A 20,610-nucleotide genomic window follows, 5' to 3' on the forward strand; every position below is an offset into this window, starting at 1 on the left:
TTGCGTATTTAATGTTTGCAATTATGTTTGCAAGAAAGTAAATCACAACACGTGAAGCAAGATTTGGATTTCTTACACTGAAGTGTGAAAAACTCAGAGCTTTTACACATTTAAAAGAGGGAGAGTAAGGGAAATATCTGGCTTTATTTCTCCTGCCTTAGAGAAAGCTTTCTGAACTGACTCAGTCTCAGCTGTGAGAGTTAAAGCCCTGACCTGGCAGGTTCATACAGAGCTGATACCAACTCAGACAGGGAGATGAGATACAAGCCATGGGCTGTGGGTCAGGACACAGTCTTAGGCTATCTGAAAGAACTCAGTCTGAAGGTGTTCATACTATTTATTATTATTATTATTATTTTAAATAAAAACAGCAAACTATCAGATTGAAAACTATTTGGCTTTCCTATAATTCCTGTTGTTTAGCTTTCATCCTCCTCCAGCAGGATCTGGTTTCATCTTTGTAAATGAGCAGTTTCAGTCTGGGGCTCTCTGGCCTGCTGTGCTGTTGCTGTAAATGCTATCAGGGAATGGTAATTTGGCTTTTATGATCTTCAGATGATTTTTGAGGGACTTCAGATGGTGGACTTCAAATGATTTCTGATGGATATCTTCTGATTTTTTTTTTTTCTTCAAAATAATGTCTTGCCATCTGTTGGTCTTTGGGTCTTAAAGCGCGGTTATGCCATTACAGTTTACATTTGAAAAACAGCAGCAGAGGCAAATGCATGCTGTCAGAATCACTTCAAACAGTGAAAAAAAGAATCCACGCTTAATTTAGTTCTTCAGTCATCTCTGCTAATTGGTAGCAGCAAGACATAATTTGGCACTGGGTGAATTCCTGCCCTCTCGAGCTCCGTGCTGTCCCACGCATCACAAGCTCACTTGGGCTGGTGCTGGGCATGGGGCTGTGGCTGCTGGCGGTGCCCCTGTTGCCCACCCCTGCTACAGGACAACATAAACCAGCTCCAGAAAATGAACACCGAAACAGCCACATCTCCCTCATGGCCAAGCACAGACTGGATTCTCCAAATCCAAGCTGTGAGCGCAATCGCGCACCTACAAAAGCAAAGCGGTGAGCAGTAATTAATTTGCACTGCAGCAGTTGTCAGATTACATTGAGTGAGCCTTTGTTACTTCTAAAAGCCAAGTGGGATCTTACCTGTTTTTGTAGCTCCTATTAGTGGGGATTGCAGTTGCTGTTGGTACTGAGCAACAGGAAAACACAAGTTGTAGGTGACAGCGTGCCAGCTCAAGCCTGACTGCGGTGACGGGTCTTCTGCCCGCTTGTCTAACTCCACACTGGGCAAAACGATGCACAGGCACTCGTGCCCTCATGTCACAACTCATAATTATGCAGTATAATTAACTTCATGTGCTGCAATTAACAAAATAGCATCTTGATACAGAAATACATCAAGGAAACAAACAACTTTTATCACCCACCATATGCTGCCTAGAGTCAGACATGTAAGAGTTGCAGCAGAGTAGCAGCTGCACATTATAATTCATATGGGTCTTCCAGAGAGGATGATGTTTTGCAGGCATACAGGCAATATCGTTCCTGAGGCAGCTTGCCAGTACTAACAGGGAGCTGTGAGTGAACTTGTACCACTATCCCGCCCTCCTTTCTGCTGTTCCCTTTCTGCCCTTCCCCTGTGCCTCAGTTAAAAAACATGAGCAAACTCTCCTAGAAGAGACTGACCTCCTAAACAGAGATAAATAAATATGCATACCTTTATGTACACAGGGAATGTGTGTGCTTGTCCCCTGAGCTGCTTGAGCCTTTAATTGTCTTTTGGAAGCTATACATTTCATCTACAGGGGAGCTGTTCTCACCTCCAACTTACCTGCATCTCCACTTCCCCCCAAAAAAGCATGCCACAGTGGGTCAAGAGAGCTGAAGCCTGGGGGGGCAGCATGAATGTTTTGCCCCTATATTTTAGTGAAACTGTGAAGAGCACTGAAAAGATTTTCACTCGCTCTGCTGGATTGCTCAAGGAGTGGCTGAGAGCACTGCAGCCATGGCTGGTGGCACCCAGGAGCAGCCTCTCGGCAGCACCTTGTCCCCCAGCAGGACACACTGCTCTTACAGGGACGGCTGTGGCAGGCAGTGGGGGCACACACATTTGTGCTTGTAGTCACTTCTGAGATGAAAGCAGGGGAAAACTACAGCTGTTTTGCTTCTCTCAGAGCAGTAGATGAGCTGGTGTGCTCTGAGGTGGGTCTCTGCATTTTTCCAGCTTCCCTCCAGTTCCCTGCATGCTGCTGTCCAACTTCCCTCCTGCTCAAGGCAGCTCCTCTACCTTGCTGTCTCACTCCACAGGCCAGAGCTGGAGGTCTGTGTGCTGCCTCAGAGCCATCTCCCCCCATCCACAGCCAAGGGCTTTTGTGCCACCCATTGCTTCCCGCATCAGACTCTGCCCTCTGTTTGCAAGCCAGTGGCTCTGTGCTTTTTTTTTTTTTTTTTTTTTTTTTTTTTTTTTTTTTTAAGCAAAGTGATCATTTGGTCTTTCCTCCTGGAAATGATTAACTTGCATTTATTTTCTCAGGGCTGTATGAAATGTCCCAGGTTTGTCTAAAGCATACCTTCTTGCAGAGCATCCTGTCTTGCTCTGTAGAACCGTCTCTCTTTGGTCATGTGTTGTAATGACCGGTTGCCTCCACTATTATAAAACTGGACCAAAATTCTAATTTAATTTGCCTGTGTCCAGCTTTCAGCCACTGGATGCTGTTGTTGTCTTTCCCTGCAAGCTGAGAGAAGCAATGACTGCCTAGCATTTTCTGCCTGGGAAAGCACTTGAATGCTGTAATCAAGTCACCTCTCACTTTTCTTGTTGACAAGCTGAACAGCTGGAACTCTACATCTGTGACTGAAAAGCAATTTTCCATTGTCATTTTTGCGGTTCTCTACCCTCCCCAATTTTTCATCAGCCTTTTCAGAATGAGGATTATCTATCATACCACTCCTGCACACAAAGTGTAAAAAATCATCTTTCTTCTGATGCTTGATTTATTCCCTCATGTGCACAAGAAGTCAAGGGCATATTAGCCCTATTTTGCTGCAGGATTGTGCAGGGAGCTGCATTTGGGTTGCTCTTCCACCAAAACCCACTGTGCCCCTCCCGGAGTCACTGCTTGCCGGTCTCTGTTTTGCAGCACAGCCTGCACCCTCTCTAGAGGGACACATTTGCTTCTGACTGCTCAAAGATGGGTATCTGTACGTATAATCCAGTTTACAGGGTATTTCAGACAGAGCCACCAGGTGGCTCATAAGAAACCTGTCCCTCTGGCAGCGACTCTCCCCCTGTGCAATTACACTTGGAAGTCTCAGTTTGTTGCTTGTTTCTGAGATGGGAAGCAGAGAGCGTGCCCTGAAGGCAGTGGGTGAGCGGCTCACACCTGAGGAACTTTGCTGTGGTTTGGCAGCTCCAGCAGCCACGGGCTCCTCCAGCCCCAGCACTGAGCACTGCTCACCCTGCGCCCCAGATCTGCCTTTCATCCTGCCGATCCCCTCTCACCCCTGTCCCGCTGGGAGCAGCTCTAGCTCCGCTCTCAGACACATCCCCCCTGGGTTATGAATTGCTGAATTATCTTAGCAAACCCTGAGAGAGAGGACAGGATGGGACATACCCTTGAGACATAGGGGGAAGAGCCAAACAGAAAATATATTCACGGGAGCTGCTGAACTAACCTGTTCTTAAACCAAGTAAGTGCTTTCAGATGTGGTATACTGCTAACTTTCCATCAGGTTTCACTCAGTACAAAATTAAGCCCCTAGGTGCATTACACCTCCATGTTTACCTGCACAAACCTGTAATCTGAAGTGAGGAAATAAGATCCCTCTGGCAGGTCTCAGAAAGTCACAGTAAGACACTGTGCCTACCATCAGTTCTCTGAGTGCTGTCATCCCCTTGTCTCCACTGGTATGTTTTTCCACACTCCTGGTCAGTGTTAGGGTGTATTTATGGTTATATATTTTATATACTAGCACAACATAAGTAATTTTCCAGTCTCCTGCAGTTTTCCCAGTGCCTTCAAAATCAAGGCTGCTTAAAAGAAGGATCCTCAGCCTATTCTTTTACCGCTCTGGGAGTTCACTTAGCAGTGTTCATCCCAAACATCCTCCTCAGATACCAACAAACAAAGGACGATTTCTCTCTACTTGATATAAATACATATTCCTGCTTCTTTCTGGATACAAAGTAAATAATTAGCACTTGTTAAATTAGCACTTAGTAAATTATTAGCACTTCTAACATCCAGATCTGAACCATCTAGTCCCCAAGATGTTTTGCTCTTCACATGTTCTGTGTTGGCCTTAGCCTCACAGCTGGCACGCCGCCCTCAGCGGGGACTGTGTGACCTCACGATGTGACCGAGGAGAGAAGCACCTGCAGTGCTTGTGTTGCTGCACCTGAGGAGAGGGGAAGCTGCTCTCTCAGAGGTGGCACAGGGCTGATGACACCTGTGGGGAAGAGCAGTAATGGAGCGGCCTTCAGTTCGCTGCCCCTTGCTGATGACTGTTAATACCTTCAGCTGATGACAACCTGCTCGCAGGCTAATGCAGGTTTTGAAATGATTGATGACCAGCTGTGCTCTATCTGGTAAGGATAAGCACTTCTTACTGGGGCAAGTAGAGCCTGTCCCACACTCAGATCGGTGGGGCTTGTCTTTCCAGATGATTGCTGGGTGCCTGATGTGCTTCAGCTGTTGGTGCTGTGCTCTGCCTTGGTCTAAGCTTAGCCCCATGAGAAACATGTAGTCCCAGCTGACCGAAGAGCTCCGTCAGGTGTTCAGGGAGCAGTGTGACCCACAGGAGTGCACGTGCCTTCTGAAACAGGCAGCACCCACAGGTAAAGGCATAACAAGCCCCAGGCTTGCCCCCCTTTGCTCTGAGCAGGGCCTGCAGGGCCGGGAGCTGCCTCCCCGAGCCAGCTTTGCCTCAGGCCCCCCAGAACTGCGTGCTGAGTGGGTTTGTGTGCATTTCCTACAGGCAGCAGGCTCCTAAGGGACAGTGGGAACTCCTGCTCTGCTTTTAGTCACTGAGTGTTCCCTCTTTTCTCTATTTCTACCAACACAAGAGCTACGCAGGGAACAAGTTCCCTGATCACCAGGGAGGATTGCCATCGCTCTGATCACCATCCATTTAAAATCAAGCAGGAAATTAGAATTAACATGAAATAACAAAAAATCAAAGAGAGGATTCTCATTAGGTTCTGTTTCCTGTGTTATTTTCCGTATTTCATGTTTCATTTAAAAAGAGTTTTTCTTTCTCCTTTTGCATATTTTTGTGGTAATCTTTTTAGTAGGTTTACTTTTAACTGGCATCAGAGAAACTTCAGGGGATTGCGGGTCTATTTTTTTTCCATGTTGCAAGGCTGTAGCAAAGCCAGAGCGTAGGAAGCAGCGAATGCTAAAATTACACCTTGTTTGTATATTTAGTGAAAAATTACCCTGCAGGCTCCAGACACCCGGAGCGCTCTGCTGGGGAGCTGAGCACTGCTGCTGGAGGCGGGACCGGTGCTGGCGGCCTCCCCGTGCCCAGCCGTCCCCAGAATCACAGGAGGAGGGGGTTGCACCCACTGTTTAGCTTTTGGGGGCTCTAAGAACACGGTGCTTTATAGCTGTCGGTCAAAATTCCCAGCTAGGCGATGCTACCAAGCCCTGTGCATCTTACGCAGTGTGTTAGGCCGCGCTGCCGCAGTGACACCAGCTCCGTGTTGGTCCTGGTTCTCTAGGTGCGGCCTGGTGTTCCCGAGTTTCTGAAGGAAACCAAGCTACCCTTCCCCAATTTCTGACTAGGCTACGCATTTTTTTTTAACACCACCAGTGCTTCCTGAAACACTGGCTTCCTGACACATGCGCCCTATGAATTTGGTGCCACTAAAAATATATATATATTTTTTGTTTGTTTGTTTTGCTTTGAAGATACCATGGCTGCTGCTAATGGCTCCACAGAGAAAAGTATGCTGCCAAGCAGAAAGCGAGGTGTGAAGGTGACAGGGATGCCTAGCACCTGCAAGGTTTGTACACAGTAGCAGCTGGGTGAAGGAGAACTAATTAAATTAATTACTCCTTGTGCTTCTCTATAGCACTTCTCCAACAGTGTTTGTGTTCACCTCCGTTTAACAGCTGACCTATGGAAAATAATAAAGCAAACCACAAAGTGAAAGGTTGCCTTACCATTACCAGTTCTCCATGCTGTCCAAGATCCCACCTATGTTTAGAAAATAAAGACCTTCCACGGCTTGACTGAATGCCGCTGCAATAGGCATGTGTCCTTTCTCTCCCCTTCTCCTTGCAGCCTACAAGAGCCAAATCAGTTTAATATGTGCTGCCACAGGAGATTTATTTAAATTTGTTCAAAACAAGAAACCATTGGGTATAGTAATTGCTAAAAACCAAGCAAACAAAAAATCCTATGTCAGGATGCATTATATACTGAACTTGCAGTTCTAGCATTTGATTTGCCATTCAACAGACAAAATATATACAAACATCTGCTGTGATGTGAAATGATTTTTGTATGGTGGGTTTTATGAAGGAGGAAACACTACAGCATTTGCCTTCCTTGGCTAATTCAATGCAGCCATTCATGGCTTTCTGTGTTGCTCTGCACAGCCAAAATGCCACTCGTGACATTCTGCGTTGAGTGACAAGATAGGAAAATGCCAACTAATAAAAGTCATCTTTTCAATGTCTCAGTTTTGAGTGCACTAGTTCTTGCGGTCTTCAAGCTGGTCACAGTTTACATTGCTCAGCTTTAAATGGAGATTATCTTGGTGAAAGCCTTTTTAAGTCTGAGAGATTCCTTTTTTGTACTGAAATACCAGATGTCATCCTGAGTTTTAATATATTCTTTCCCTCTAATCTACAGCAGACAAACTGTTTGATCTGACACTGTATGCTGAAGTTGTATTTTTTTTCCATGCTGTGTGCTAAAGATCACTTAAAAAACCTGTCAGTAAATGCCTGACAGCTTTATTTGTACTTGGTAAGTAAGGGGCCCAATTTGATATCCAAATAGCTCTGGAAAATATTACACTTTTCAGGTTTGTATTCTATACTCTCATTACTGCTATTGTTTAAAGTATTGTCTTCTCTGTTCTGCAGGAAGGGAACTGGCTCCAATTATTGGCTTGGAGTGGGCAGATGAGTGGAGGGGATATTCACACTACTTATTTTAAGTAAATTTACCTAATTTGCCATTTAAAGAGCCTCCCTCTAGGCAAGGTAGAGGTAAACAACTTCCCAGCAGCTGAGCTAGACTCTGAGCATCTGTTGTGTGAATACCCACCATAAGATACACAAACTGGGAAAAGCAGAGAAATACTTCTCGATTCAGCCTGACTTGCTATGTTCACAAGTCCTTGCTGCTAACAAAGTAGGCTGTTGTTACAACTTCGAAGTGGAGCATGATGCTTTACATACACCAAGTTATCCCATACTTAGAGTTTTGTGCAGACGTACACACCTGTTCAGCTCTATATCCTTTATCATTATTACCAAGAGAGGATCTCTTCCTCAGAATATCCTCCATGTAGCAAAGATAATGGTAGTGGATTGTGAAGGAAGGCAGTGCAGGAATATTTCTAAAACAGCGTGTCTTCTACAGAGGCAGTGGAAAGCAACGTTGAGGAAGACATAAAGTAATTTCAGGAGAGTCTAGTGCTGTATAACATAAGCTCAGGAAATTGTTTCAATGCATACTAAACCGTAAGCACTTTAAGCAAGTGCTTAAGGGACTCAAGTATATTATTAAATGCTTTCCTGAGTCAGAACCAATATCTTATCATTTAAATAAAATTTAGAAATCTGTAAGCAGAGGCAGAATACAAAATCAAAGTCAAAACCAAGCTTGATAAATGATGTACAGCCAAGACGGCCTTCCAGAGCGCAGGCACTCTCAAATGTCAGTGTCAGTTAAGAGATGCAAAATATTTCCTTGTTAGAGTGTGCAGAGCACCATATCTGACTTAGGGTTGGACTTATTTTTACAGCAGTGAGGGGAGAACTACTTTACCTATAGAGTAAGTAAGGCCCAGTGCAAACATACTTTGATATCTTTTAGAAAGTCTACAGGCCAGAATCAGAATGGCAATTACTGAAATTGTTGCCAGTGCAGCTGAAACGCTGAGTTCAACTAAATTACATTTAGATAAACTTGCAAACAGCAGGGTTAGCTACCTGCCATGCTGCTGGAGAAGAAGGTGCTGGAGAAGAGCATAAATTCTGGCTGAGCTTGCTTCCTTAGCCACAGGATAAAGTATTTCCATTAATTCTGACCTGTTCCGCCTGACTAGAATATTTTGTTTCTTTCAGTAGTTTTTAGTCCTTGAGACTACCCAAGTGCCTCAAAATACTGACTTACGTGGCTTGGTTGGTCTGTGTTTGCTTTAATAGTAAATGCTGGATACTGGAACTAATGCTATCACCATAATAATTCTCATCTCAGAACTGGGCGATGATATTGAAATAGTGATACTGAGCGTATATCCTTGGTCTTTTCTGTCTGGGGGGGAAGATATCCTTTTATATCAGCTATCTTACATATTTGATCTGTCTATCTGTTTTTAAAAGTATATCAAAATAACAACACCATAACCAGTTATTTAGCTACAACCTTTTAGTATTTTTTTCTCCTATGAGTAGGCTTGGTGTACAAGTTGTATTTTAAATATGATGCTTATTTCACAAAGCTGATCTCTTTCATCTTACTTTATTAGCTCAAATGAAAATATTCCCATGTAAAATTTTCTAATCCCTTGCAACCCTCTGTGGAAGAGGAAAAGCAAGGGCAGATTCAAAATCTCTGCTGGACTGAAGCACTCAATTCCTGACTGTTAGGCAGTTGGCTAACTCATCTAATTCAAGTATGCAAAAGGGTGAGTAAGCAATAAACCATTTCAAATCAATCCATCTGGCAGTAGGTAAAATAGCTATAATGAACAACATGTTTACAGAGCACATTTCCTACTCAGTCTACTCATTTGCAGGATTCAGGCCACAGATGTCACAGGTTGTCTGAGAAGCATTAGATGCAAGGAGGTGACTGCATGTGAAAGGGGAGTTTGAGGATAATTTATGGTGATGGATGTTTGCTGTTTATGCTCACTTCATTAGCTAAGTCAGTCTGGATAGCAGTCATGGGACTGCTCTGCTTCCCCTACTGCTTGCTGATGGCCATTTGCTCTGGAGTTCATAGGTGAGTGCACACAAGCATATGTTTTTGGATAGATGATTTGCTTTATGATGACTAAGGAATGCACATGGCATCTGTTCTGGAGTTGTTAGAAATTGCCCTGTCCTTTTGGTACAGAAGCTGGGAAGAATATACTATCGTATTTCCCTCTTATTCAGGCAGAGGAAAGGCACAATCTCTAAAGTTTCTGTTTAAAATAAAACAATTACATTCTGACTTCAGATGCTCTAGGAACTAACAAGATCCTAAATCCACTCTTAACATGAGAAGCTTTGTATCTGCCTCAGCCAATGCTATCAGCATAACGTCTTGGCATTATGAGTCTTTGGATTGCCTTAGGTGGGAACACATGTTCATAAATAATAACAGGATTTGGCTTTTTGTACGTAAAATTATTAGGCAAATCAGTAGGAGCAGGAAAACCAACCAAATAGCTGTCTGAAAAGCGAGAACATGAAGTGCTCTAGAGTGAGCCTGAACACAAGACAGCTAAATTCACAGCGAGTTAAAAGTTATACTGCAATTGTGGCAGCGTACTGTTTTGCAAGGATGAGCCATTTCTTTTGTCTTGTGAATGAGGAATACCACTACATTTTACAGTCGTAATCAGATTCCTGGTGTAAATACATATGGAAGCATTTATTCGGGCAGGAACAGTTATTTGATTAACATCATGTACCTTCCAGATTTCTAGGAACAAAGGGAACTGCAAATAAATATATATTTGGAATTGTATCTCTTTATCCCGAGTGACAGCTCCCAGGAAATCCTGCAAAGGACAGAACTGAACAGACAGCTCACTCAGCTTGCTTTGCACAGCTTGAAAAGCGCAAATAGCGAGAGCTGAGAATATTACAGTAAGATGAAATATTGTAAGCGACAAAGCAAGCCCCCTTAATAAATTCAAATTGCTGATCCACCATTTAGCACTGTCATCAAGGCACCTCTGCAGGTGATGCCAGATAACCAGTATGCATCAGAAGCTGAGGCTGCATACCCATGGCAAGAGCAGTTCAGTAGTAAAACCACTTTAAAAAACGTGCTCCCACTTCCTTCCCAACCCTCCTTCCCCCACATGGTTTTTCCTTCAGTTCTGCTGCACATAATTACATCAGTTCAACAAATTCAGCAAAAGAACTGAACTGACAAAATGCTCCGAGCTTAAGCACAACCCAAGTGCTTACGTTGGAAATACTTGTCCTTGAAAAGAAAATTAGCTGTCCTGGTATAATTGTCCTTTACCAAATAGCTTCCTTATTATACCTGCATTTTTTAAGCTCGGCTAGCTGCAATAGAAAGTGCACATACTCCTAACTGAGAAACAGAGCTAATAAAACCGTGATGCGTAGAAAAGGCCTCAAGACCTTCTTCTATGTTTATTTTGAAACCTCTTCGTTCTCCTTGCTAGAGTGGTATGATTCACACTCTGCAGTACTGGGCTTCTCTTCATACCAAAGTGGGAAACTGGTGAGGCAGCAGCCCTGGTTGGTCCTCTGCATGCTGAGCACTTGAGTGCTCCAAGCCCTCCTCAAGCTCTTAATGGCCACCCCCTTGGACTTCATGATATCCTAACATTTTGGGCTGAAGTCTGCTCAAGAAACTCCTTGTGCTTCTCTGGCTACCTACACCATGTGCACGAGCAAAGCTGTTGCATCTCTCCCATACTGCCCATACTAAGATTTGCACTTCCCACGGGACAGAGTTTCTTCATGTCTCTGCGGGATGGACTGAGCCCCCAGATTCTGATTTTTAGTGCATCTGACAGCACCCTAACTAGCATGAGAGACACTGAGGTGTTGCCATAACACAGACCAACACAGTTTCCTGCTTTAAAATCACTGAACAAGGTTTGGCTAATTTACAAAAGTTTAGTTAAATAATGCTTATGTGAGACCTGAATGTAGCTGATCTGTAATTGAATAATTTATGTCACTATAATTTCCTATACACCTGTAAGAACCACAAAGCACAGATTATTCTTCTATACTAGATAAGAAGAAAATAACTAGGGTGATACTCAAATTTTAGTTTGTATTTATGCATATGGTGTTCTTTTATTTTTATCATGCATCTTATGAACGCCCTGTTACTTCCTTTCTCCTATGGACTGTCTCATAGTTTTAAATTGACAGCTCCTGGAGGAGAGAGACAGCGTGTGACATGAGAACAGAACCGAAGATTGATAAGGGTATGCATTCGCATTCATTCGGTATAATGACTAAGAAGGAATGAAGACTGACAGTTCAATCACTCATTAATAAAGACTTACTGTATTCTCATTCATGAATGTGGTAGTCAAATTCTAAAACATTTTTAAAAGATATTATTATTATTATTAAAGTTTGATTTAGTGCTTTCTCCTTACTCGACAGTGTAGAAAAATATAGATAAACAGAATTTTAATTAGTCTGAAAAATACCACAAAATTACTGATCTTTTTTTTTTTTTCTGTTACAGATTGACATGAGGCAGGACTTAAATATTTGATTACTGTAGTTTAACAGACTGCTAAACCTCAGTCGAGCCAGAGGACTAATGCACCATTCCAGACAAGACAGGCACAAGCTAAGTTATGTTACTTTTAATTCACCCCGGTCAGAGGTCTCCGACTCCCAGTGACTGAATTAAAACCTCAATGACAGAGACTAATGACAGAGTGCACTGTGAAGGACTCGGCAGAACAGGGTGCAAGCCTTGTCTCACAGAGCATCTGTCTACGGTCCTCTTCCTAGGGGCTGCTGCTGGATCTCAGGCTGGTCCGTGTTCCTGCGGGGCAGCTGTACACAGCCCCACTCCCTGGGGGAAGCCAGCGGCGACCTCGTCTCCCACGGCATACTTGGTTGGAGATAGTGTGAGAGCAGCCTGGCCACCTCTGCGGTACGCTGGAAAGCAGAGCTGCTGTCTCAGGGTATGTGGTGCCAGCTCAGGTGAAAGCTCATGGAGACATACAAAGTCTCAGTAGAGACACAGGGCAAAGGAGGCAACCAGAGAACCATGTTAAACCTCGTCCAGTTACAACTATTCCTCTTCCAAATTCTTTGAGCGCCTCTTCAAGCAAATGCTTTCTCTCCCAAGTTAAGACTTAGATTTGTACAATTCACATTTTGAGCAGCTTCCTACCCATTTGTTTCCTTGATTTCATTGCCAAATGGGGTTGATTTGTCAGTTTGTGTTATTGTCTGTTTGTGTTCTACAATAAGATGGCAATCTCCTTTTCCGTAAAAAGACCTTCTCCCCTCCCCCCCTTTTTTTTTTCTTCTTTTGGCAATGAACAAGTCATATTATTTCACTGTTTGGCTGTGAAAACGATAATTCTCTGTTTCATGTTGACGGATTAGGTGAAGTGCAGATATAGACAATTTTTAATTTAAAAGAAAATATCCTCTTGGTTCAGCTGATCGGGTGGAGAGAAGGTTTTGTTCCCATGGCAACATTTTGCATTTGAGCCTGCAGAAATGAAGCTGCCTGGAGGCATTTCAAACATGCTGCATTCAAAGAGCTGCTTGCACTCTACAACGTGTTTTCATTTTTGTGTATGACAATTGCTTAGCAAACACCAGTGAAACAAAAGGAAAAATCTTTGCATCCCAATGCCTTAAACTCGAGCCTACGAGGTACGCGGCATCGTACTGATACGAGCATCGCTCGAACTGCTCCTGTAAGATGCACACAGCGAAGCAACCTCAAGCTTTACTATCAGCTGTCTGAACGGACGCCACAACTTCAGGTAAAAATCCGCCCAAAGCTCAGCTGTCACTTTTGTAAGAGTTCTTCTCCCACCTTCACCTGAGGCAATGCTGAGCGTGGCATTGTGAAAACTAGTTTGGAGGAAACTGGCTATCCGGCTGGGAAACAAAAACCCCGTGCAGGAGGTTGTCTCAGAGACATGGGGCTGGAGCAGGGGAAGGGCTGTAGAATGCTTGGACAACACTGAGATGGGGTGGGAGAAAAAAAAGCCTTTCCTAGTACAGGGGGGTGCCGAAGGAATACGCCAGTGGAAAAAGAGTGGAGGACAAATCCAGTTTAGGTTCAGGTCTTTGCACTTCATACAGTAAAATTTGACCATACACTAGCAGGGGTGATTTTGTGGATAAAGAAGGAATTAGACTTCCGTGGTGACAGAGGGACAAGACAAGAACAGATTTCACTTCAGGACTTTTGGTTTATTTGTAAAATACTGGGAAAGAAGGACAGGACACAAGAAATTCAAAGAAATCTTTAATGGCAGTGGTATACACTAGCCCTTCCTCTTTGGCTACTGTCTGTCTGTGTGTCACCAACCAAACCCTCCCACTCTGTACAAATCTTGTTCAGGCAGAACTGGAAAATTCCATGTTCTTATCCAAGATTGAACAAGATTGTCTGGGAGGGACACAGACCAGTGACACAGAAGCACGTCAGCACAGAAGCACAGTAATTTTTTCCAGGAAAAAAAAATGATGGAAAGTCACCCAGGAGCGCAGAACTGCAAATGAAATGCACACACCGAATCAGTGTTATGGTATTTTATGAATTATATTGTTAATAGAGAGCGATACCTGAACGGGAAATTCATTCACCTTTTGTGTCCATCTTTGGGCACCAATAAGCAAAGTAGAGGCATTAGCAATGTTGGTGTTGTTGATAAATACTTTGGAGGGAACAGGTTGACAGAGCACTGAGGTGTCATAGCACCATTCGGTTGGTAGCACAAAACTGTAAAATGTCCCCAGTATTAGAAGGCAGTAAATTGTTACCTAAGCTTTTCCGGGGGAATGAAATAAAAGCAGAGTGGCTTTGGAAGGTTTGTGGAAGGAAGACACCTCAAGACAGGAAACGTGAGTGAGGCAGAGGAAAGAAGACAAGGGTATGAAGAAGGCAAAGGTCATGCGGAATGCTGGTTGTTCAGTTACTCTCAGCCCGAGTTCATCTGAGCTGACCAGCATGGGCTGGAGAGCTAGCTGTAATGCTGTGACCAAGTGCCACTATCGTGCATGAGTAAAGCTCTTTGAAGACCAGCAAACTAACATGGCCTTATCAAACCACGCTTGAAAGTAACAGTGCACTATGGATTTTGGAGAAGGAAGTACATCTGTGCAAAGAGACACTGATCAAGGGTCTGTTTGTGGAGATCACGGATCAAACCCACTAAATCACGTGTTGCTTCATACCCAGATTTCCTCTGAAGAGGCCTCGTGTTGCATGAGTGTGATAAATGGGCTAAAACTGTAGGAGAAAACTGGCACACGTGGTGACATAACGGGGAGCGTGCTGGGGAGGAACACAGAGAGAGCTTACAGCAACACAGGCAGGAGAAAGGGTGGGTGCCAAGAGCCATGCGGAGTCAGAACAAGTGATGAAGATTACAAAAAAGATGGTGATGGGATGAAAGAGTGGAAACACAAGCAGTGCTGAAGCCTTGAAACGATATTATCTCAGACAAGACGAGACAAGTCAGCAAAGGTAATTATTTACTGCTGTTTGGCCAGATGGTCCTGGAGTTGTATCAAGAAACCCTGCCCACCACATTTCTCTACAGGTCTGGAATCCAAAACTTTTCATCTACCCTAAAATGTGTGCGTTTTCAAAATAAAAGGATGGACTCAAACTTCGATAGCTCCAGGGAAAAAACAACAAACAAACAAAACAAGCAAACAAACAGAGGTCTGTGGTGCAAGTAGCGCAGGACGGAGGCAGCAGTATTCCTGCTGTTATGAGAAGACAAATAAAAAAACGCACCCGGAGGTGAGAGACCTAATATAGCTTTTGAAAGATACGGGCGTATGGGCGTATGGGCCTACCTCCAGGGCAAATGGCTCAGCTTTTCACTTTCAGAGGACAAAAGCTCTGGCCTTGAAGAGGGGAAACAGCTTTCCAACAACCTGTTTAGAGGAGGCTGCTCTATGGAAACCGGTGCCCAGGAGCCAGCCTTCAATGGGTTTTGTCTCATCAGGAAGGTAGATTGCTACGAAACCTGTTCTAAGACATTGAACACTCTTAATGGATAAAAAGCAGAGGTACTGAGGACTGGGGTTTGGGGTACTCTAAGAGCCACACACGTGGATTTTAAGCATTACAACACCCACATCTTAGGGTTCCAACCATCTTTAAAGTAGTCTCAGAGATCTCTTTCAGTAAAGAAGTTAATTCAAGAGTGTATGTCTGTTAATGAGTGTAACTACAGAGAAAACAACCCAAATACCCAGAATGGATTCCCAAATACCTATATGGCTATGGCCCAGGATGATTGCTGATGTTCTTATTCCTCTCAACTACCCAATTTCCTTTATAGGTAAATAGTAGTTTTATCAAGCTTACACAATCAGTCCTCATGCAAGAAGGACACTTGCACTTGTGTTTCATGTGTGTGTGAAATCTGTTCCCTGAAAACTTAACGGGGCGCAGGGCAGAGCTGAAACAGTGGGTTGCCATGAGGGAAGGCACCAAGAGTAACCCCCTGAAGGATGGGGACCGCCTGGTTGTGTCCCCCCGGGCCCAGCACCGCCTGGCCAGCCGCCGGGCACGCAGCTCGCCCCAGGGGTGCGCGGCTGCTGAGGTGCCGTGATTCACCCCCACGCTGGGCAGCAGGAGCCTGGGGTGCTTGTGCTCCGCGCTAATACAGAGGGTACGTTATAATTAGCGCTGAGCACCCTTCGGGATCAGCTTCTATTTTAGCTCGAGAACAGCTTGTAACTCCGACAGCGTACTACAGCTTGCAGGGAGAGTGAGCTGCCGCTGGAACAGGTGGAATTTGCTTTGGGTGAGACTCGTTGTGTTGCAGGGAACCGTTGCAGGACCAGCACCAGGATCCTGCCGGCAGAATGAAGCCCTCAGCCCACCCCCCCGGCGAAGCCCCCCTCAGCTGCTGCCTCCTCCGGCGCAAAGCACGCAGCCGGGACCGCGGGGCGCCCAGGGGGTGAAGGGACCCCGGGGGGGCTGAGGGGACCCCGGGGGGCTCGGGACTCCCCCCGCGGTGCCCGGGGAGGGCTGTGGCTGCCGGCCGGGCGGGAAGGGGCCGGGCGGAGGGGGCGGGTGGGCCCGGGTGGGCCCGGCCCCCTCACGGCCGCGCTGCCTCGTGCCGGCCGCCAGCCGCGGCGCCGCCGCCGCTCCGTGAGGGCGGGCGGCGAGCAGCGAGGGGCCGGGGGGCTCCGAGGGCCGCGCCGTGAGGGACGGGCAGCGCCCGGCGCCGCCTGCCCGGCATGCAGCGGAAGGTAAGCGCCCCGCCGAGCCGCCCGCCGCCACGGGGGGCTCCGGGAGCCGGGGGGCGACGCCCCGAGGGGCCGCCAGGGGGCGCGGGGGGACCCGGTCGTGCCCCGGGCGGGGGCTGAGGGGCGAAGCTTGAGCCCCCGGGGGGGGGACGCGGCGGTCCGGGGGTCGGAGCCCCCGGGGTGCGCGGTGTGGTCCGGGGGGAGCAGAGCCGGCCGAGGGGGCAGCAGGTCCCCGTCTGCAGGGTTGTGCCGTGAAGGCGCTGCTGGAAGCCGGAGGTGTGAGCCGGGAGGGGGGTGTCGGCACGGCAGCGGCAGACCTGCCTCGGGCACCTTCCAGCTCGCCGCCTGGTTTCCAGCAGCCCTTCCTAAACACGAGCTGGATGGAGCTCGGGGCTGACGGGGCTGCATCGCTGAGGACTGGCCGTGACGGGAAACCGGCAGCGCGGCAGGAGCGCTATCGAAAAAATGAACCACGCAAGTGCTCAGCCTCCCTGTCCCGCTGTTGTTCCCGTCTTGCGCTCATTTCCTGTTATTTTCACAAATTTTGCTGTCACGGATTTAGCGCTGCTCGCCTCGATCTGCAGTAGCTAAGACAACTGGAGCGGCAAGGCACCCCGCCGCACGCACAGCGGCACGCGTGGGTACCCGTGGCTGCCGGCCGTGGGAGCGCAGCGGCGACAGCCCGGTGCCCCCGGCCGCTGGCACGAGGTGTGGTGGCTGCACCCTGCCTGGCAGAGCAGGGAGACTGGGGGTCGCCTTCCTTCGTCCTGCAGGACAGCCCTCCGCTGAGCCAGGCTGCTAAAACCCCGCGTTACTGACCTCTTCCCAGGGCGGTGTGTTGTGCTGTGGGTGTTAATTATTAGGCAGCTATTACACGGTGTGGACAGGCTGGGCAAGAAAAAAACAACGATGAATTCTGTTCCAGCATTGTGAATAACGTGGAATGGATGCTTCACGTGAATTTTCCTTCTTCCACTACCCATCACACTCCTTTATCTGCTAGGAGGAGGAGTGCAGAGATCATCGAGATCTGAAATTAAGGGCTTTGTGAAGGTCAGAATGACCTCAGGAACTGTGGATACAAGATATCTGAGCCCCGTTTCTTTTTCTACTTAATTCGTAGGCTGCCCGAGGGCTGAATCACAGTTAGAGGGTTGCTCTGCCCTGTGCCCTCCTGCTCTGTGCTGCATACTCGGCCAGTCGCCCGTCCCAGAGCAACCTCTGGGTGAATTCAGGGCCACCTGTGCTAAATCCCTCTGCTGTACCAGAAGGAGAGCGAAATGAAGAGAAGTTACGCTAAGCTAACTTCATAAAAATAGTAATCCCTAATTCTTAGGGAACGCCTGGGGCTAGTGAAGGCTGGATGAGGAATCTTCAAAGAGAGGGAGTCTTCTAAGAGGGAATCTTCTAAGAGAGGGAGGAAACAGTAGCAAGAAATAAGAACAACAGTTGCAGACCTCACTTTGGATCACAAGTTCCCAGATCCTGTTTTAGGCATCCAAATGGAGAAGTTTCATATCGGTTTGTGGATCAGGTCCTTGGCATGTCTTGGTAAATCAGTAATTGTGTGAAAACAACAGATAAAATTAATTTTGTGCCATGGCTGAAGTGTGAAACCACAGTGTCACTTGCTTTGAATCCTCTTTATTCTCTGCAGTTCAAGGAGGTTCTTTCATCCGTGATACGGGGTCCCCATGTTGCATTTATATCTGTTGGGAAGGGGAGATGAAACAGGGAAAAGCTCTGGTTTTGTTGTTCCTCTCTTGCTTGGTTTTGTGGTAACAGGAGGAAGCCTCGCATTTGGGACCTCTCTGACTGTGCTGTCACTAAATGCACTTGGTGTTTCATTGATTGCTTCAAAAACAAATTAAGCTGGAGAGAAATGGGCCACGGAGTAACAAAGCTGAAATGCTTGCGCGGGGTTTAGTGCGGGTCAGCAGCTCAGTGTTAAATCCACACTTTCTGTTTAGATCGAGTTCTCTGCTGCCATCCGCGCTCATACAGGAGCAATAAATAGAAAAGTTGTTTCGAACATCTCGGGAGCATAGTAAGAAAACATGATTCTGCGGCTGAGCTGTGTGGGGGGTGACCTCTCCGTGGCAGCACCCCGGTCTGCCTGGGGGACCTGCCTGCTCCCTGTGCTTCAGCCACCGCAGCGGGGCGGGGGGACCTGAGCCCTGCAGCGATGTGCAGGCGCTGGCTGGCACCGGGCTGTGGGACTGCGATCTGGTGCTGCGTGCCGTGGGGAGCTGTGCGGTAGGCACGGGAGGACACCGCTGTTGGTCTGTTGTGATGCTGTGATGCTGTTAGTCTGCTGCTTTTAGGGCTTTCTGCTGAACCCGGAGCCTAGCCAAAGCAGCTCTTGCTGTGTGCTCCTGCTAGGGAGCGGTTGAGACCCCTCCGCCTGCCACCCATCTCCTTCTGCACCTCCAGCAACACCAGTTGAACGTGTTCTCCGTGAAGGCTGTGCTTTCTAGATCCTCTGGGTGTGCATGGCGGCAAGGCTTCCCAGTTCTACTAGTGTCTTATTTGAGGTGCTGTACAGAGTGTCACTTTTCCAGAGAATGTGTCTCTGCTATTGCCTCTACACAGTCCCTTTTTAGACTTGAGAGACATGATGTACAGAGCTCCCAGTCCAACACTGCTTTTCCTCCCTCCTCAGGTGGATCAAAATAGTTAAAGATGCCATAGGCATTTCCTTGTACTTTCTTGCTTATACGAATACACATTTTTAAGAACTCCACTGCGTAGCATCTAGGTGCAGCAGCAGGATTTATAGTTTAGGTTGGTCTACTTGATTCCATTCCTAGCGGAAAGCCTGTTGCTTTTCCTTCCACGTGCCCCTCACTTTTCACTCAGTTCTGCATTAGTATGAAAATACCGATGCAAAAATAAGCAGGAAGAAAATCCCTGAGGTTTTCTCCTGTTTTTACATGCCTCCCCCTCCCCACCATTCAAACAAAATAGATTAGTGCTCCTGTTAACAGAGACAAGCTGCTGTTAGACGGCGCAGGGAGGCGGTAACAGGTAGGAGAGGAGACGAGGGACTGCATTTCCAAGCAACTAATGGAAAACCAGTCCTTCAAACCTCAGCATTCTCATCTCTTGGAACCTGTTTCTCTTTCAGCTTCTTTTACCAGATGTATGTGTCTTAATTTATCATATTAGGAGGTAATTTATTCAGCCTAGACAGTCTTTTACCAGATCACTGAAGTACATATTAGATATAAATTTGCATTTGACGCTTTTATTCTCTGTTTGAATATCACCACTGTGTATCTTGTTCCTTTTCACTGGGGAAAACATAAGCCCAATTCACCTGTCAAATTCTGCCGGAGCTATTTTTTAGGCACGATGGAAATTAGTGGAAGTCTAACACATCAACACAAAATTAGTATTTAGGGACAGCAAAAGGAAGTCATTAGCGCAGTGAGAATATACTGAAAATCCAAGCTAAATAAAATGTGTAATGAAGGTGAATTTGTCTGTTTTGTTTTTATGAGGTGTAATTTAACATTCTTATTTTTTTTTTCTTTTTTTGCCTCTGACTCTCAGCAATCGTGTAGGTACGGATGAGGGGGGGGAAGAGAACAGGCTGCTTGGCGATGCTCTCTGTAATTCATAACGCAGTTAGGAGGGATATACATATCTTGGCAGGTACAGATCAGCGCTGCATCTTGCTAGAAGTTTTAGTCACCGGATATTTGAGCAGAATGAAAGTCTTATTTTTAACCAAGTTGTCATTGTCTTTTCTCTACAACCTGTGCAAAGCTGTACATGCTGGGACAACTTGGGATAATGGGAGTGGGTGGCACTGTAGCTGTGCCGGGGAAAGAAGTGTCCTTGTGGTGCTTTTAGTTGCTCAGAGATTGTCTTCAGAGCACTGCCAGTCAAAAACTACACTTCGGGGCTGAGGTAATAATGATGTTTTCCTTATTCAGCTATTTTGGACGTTCTACTATGTTGGTTGCCCTCAGGGAACATAAAATGTACCGCCAGGTAAATCCACGACAACAGGTAACTTACTTAAGCATTGGATTTGTCCCAGCTAACATGCAGGCTGGATTAGGTGCAGGGCAGCCTGCACTGAGTAAACTCGTGCTCCAAGTGCAGCAGTGGGGCTTTCAGTGCAGGTCTCCTGCCTTCCTGCCGGGCTGCTGGGGGAAACGGGACAAAGGGGCAAACCGAGGTTTCTACGGGAGCTTGGGCAGGCTGTCCCTG

At 46.4% G+C, this 20,610-nt stretch overlaps 1 protein-coding gene and 1 long non-coding RNA gene across 2 annotated transcripts in view; both read left to right on the plus strand.

Moving 5' to 3' along the window:
* Positions 1-4,768: 4,768 nt before the first annotated feature.
* Positions 4,769-8,880, plus strand: LOC118170236. The gene is made up of 3 exons (XR_004752587.1): positions 4,769-4,853; positions 7,616-7,716; positions 8,727-8,880. It is a non-coding gene; the product is annotated as an uncharacterized LOC118170236 (long non-coding RNA).
* A 7,449-nt stretch (positions 8,881-16,329) lies between these two features.
* TMCC3 (transmembrane and coiled-coil domain family 3) overlaps positions 16,330-20,610 on the plus strand; it is a 134,971-nt gene continuing 130,690 nt past the window's right edge. The window contains exon 1 of the mRNA XM_035337146.1: positions 16,330-16,392. Coding sequence (XP_035193037.1) covers positions 16,381-16,392 — 12 coding nt within the window. The 5' untranslated portion in view covers positions 16,330-16,380. The remainder of the gene's footprint in view (positions 16,393-20,610) is intronic.

The sequence above is a fragment of the Oxyura jamaicensis genome, chromosome 1 (assembly GCF_011077185.1).
Source record: "Oxyura jamaicensis isolate SHBP4307 breed ruddy duck chromosome 1, BPBGC_Ojam_1.0, whole genome shotgun sequence".
NCBI lineage: Eukaryota > Metazoa > Chordata > Aves > Anseriformes > Anatidae > Oxyura > Oxyura jamaicensis.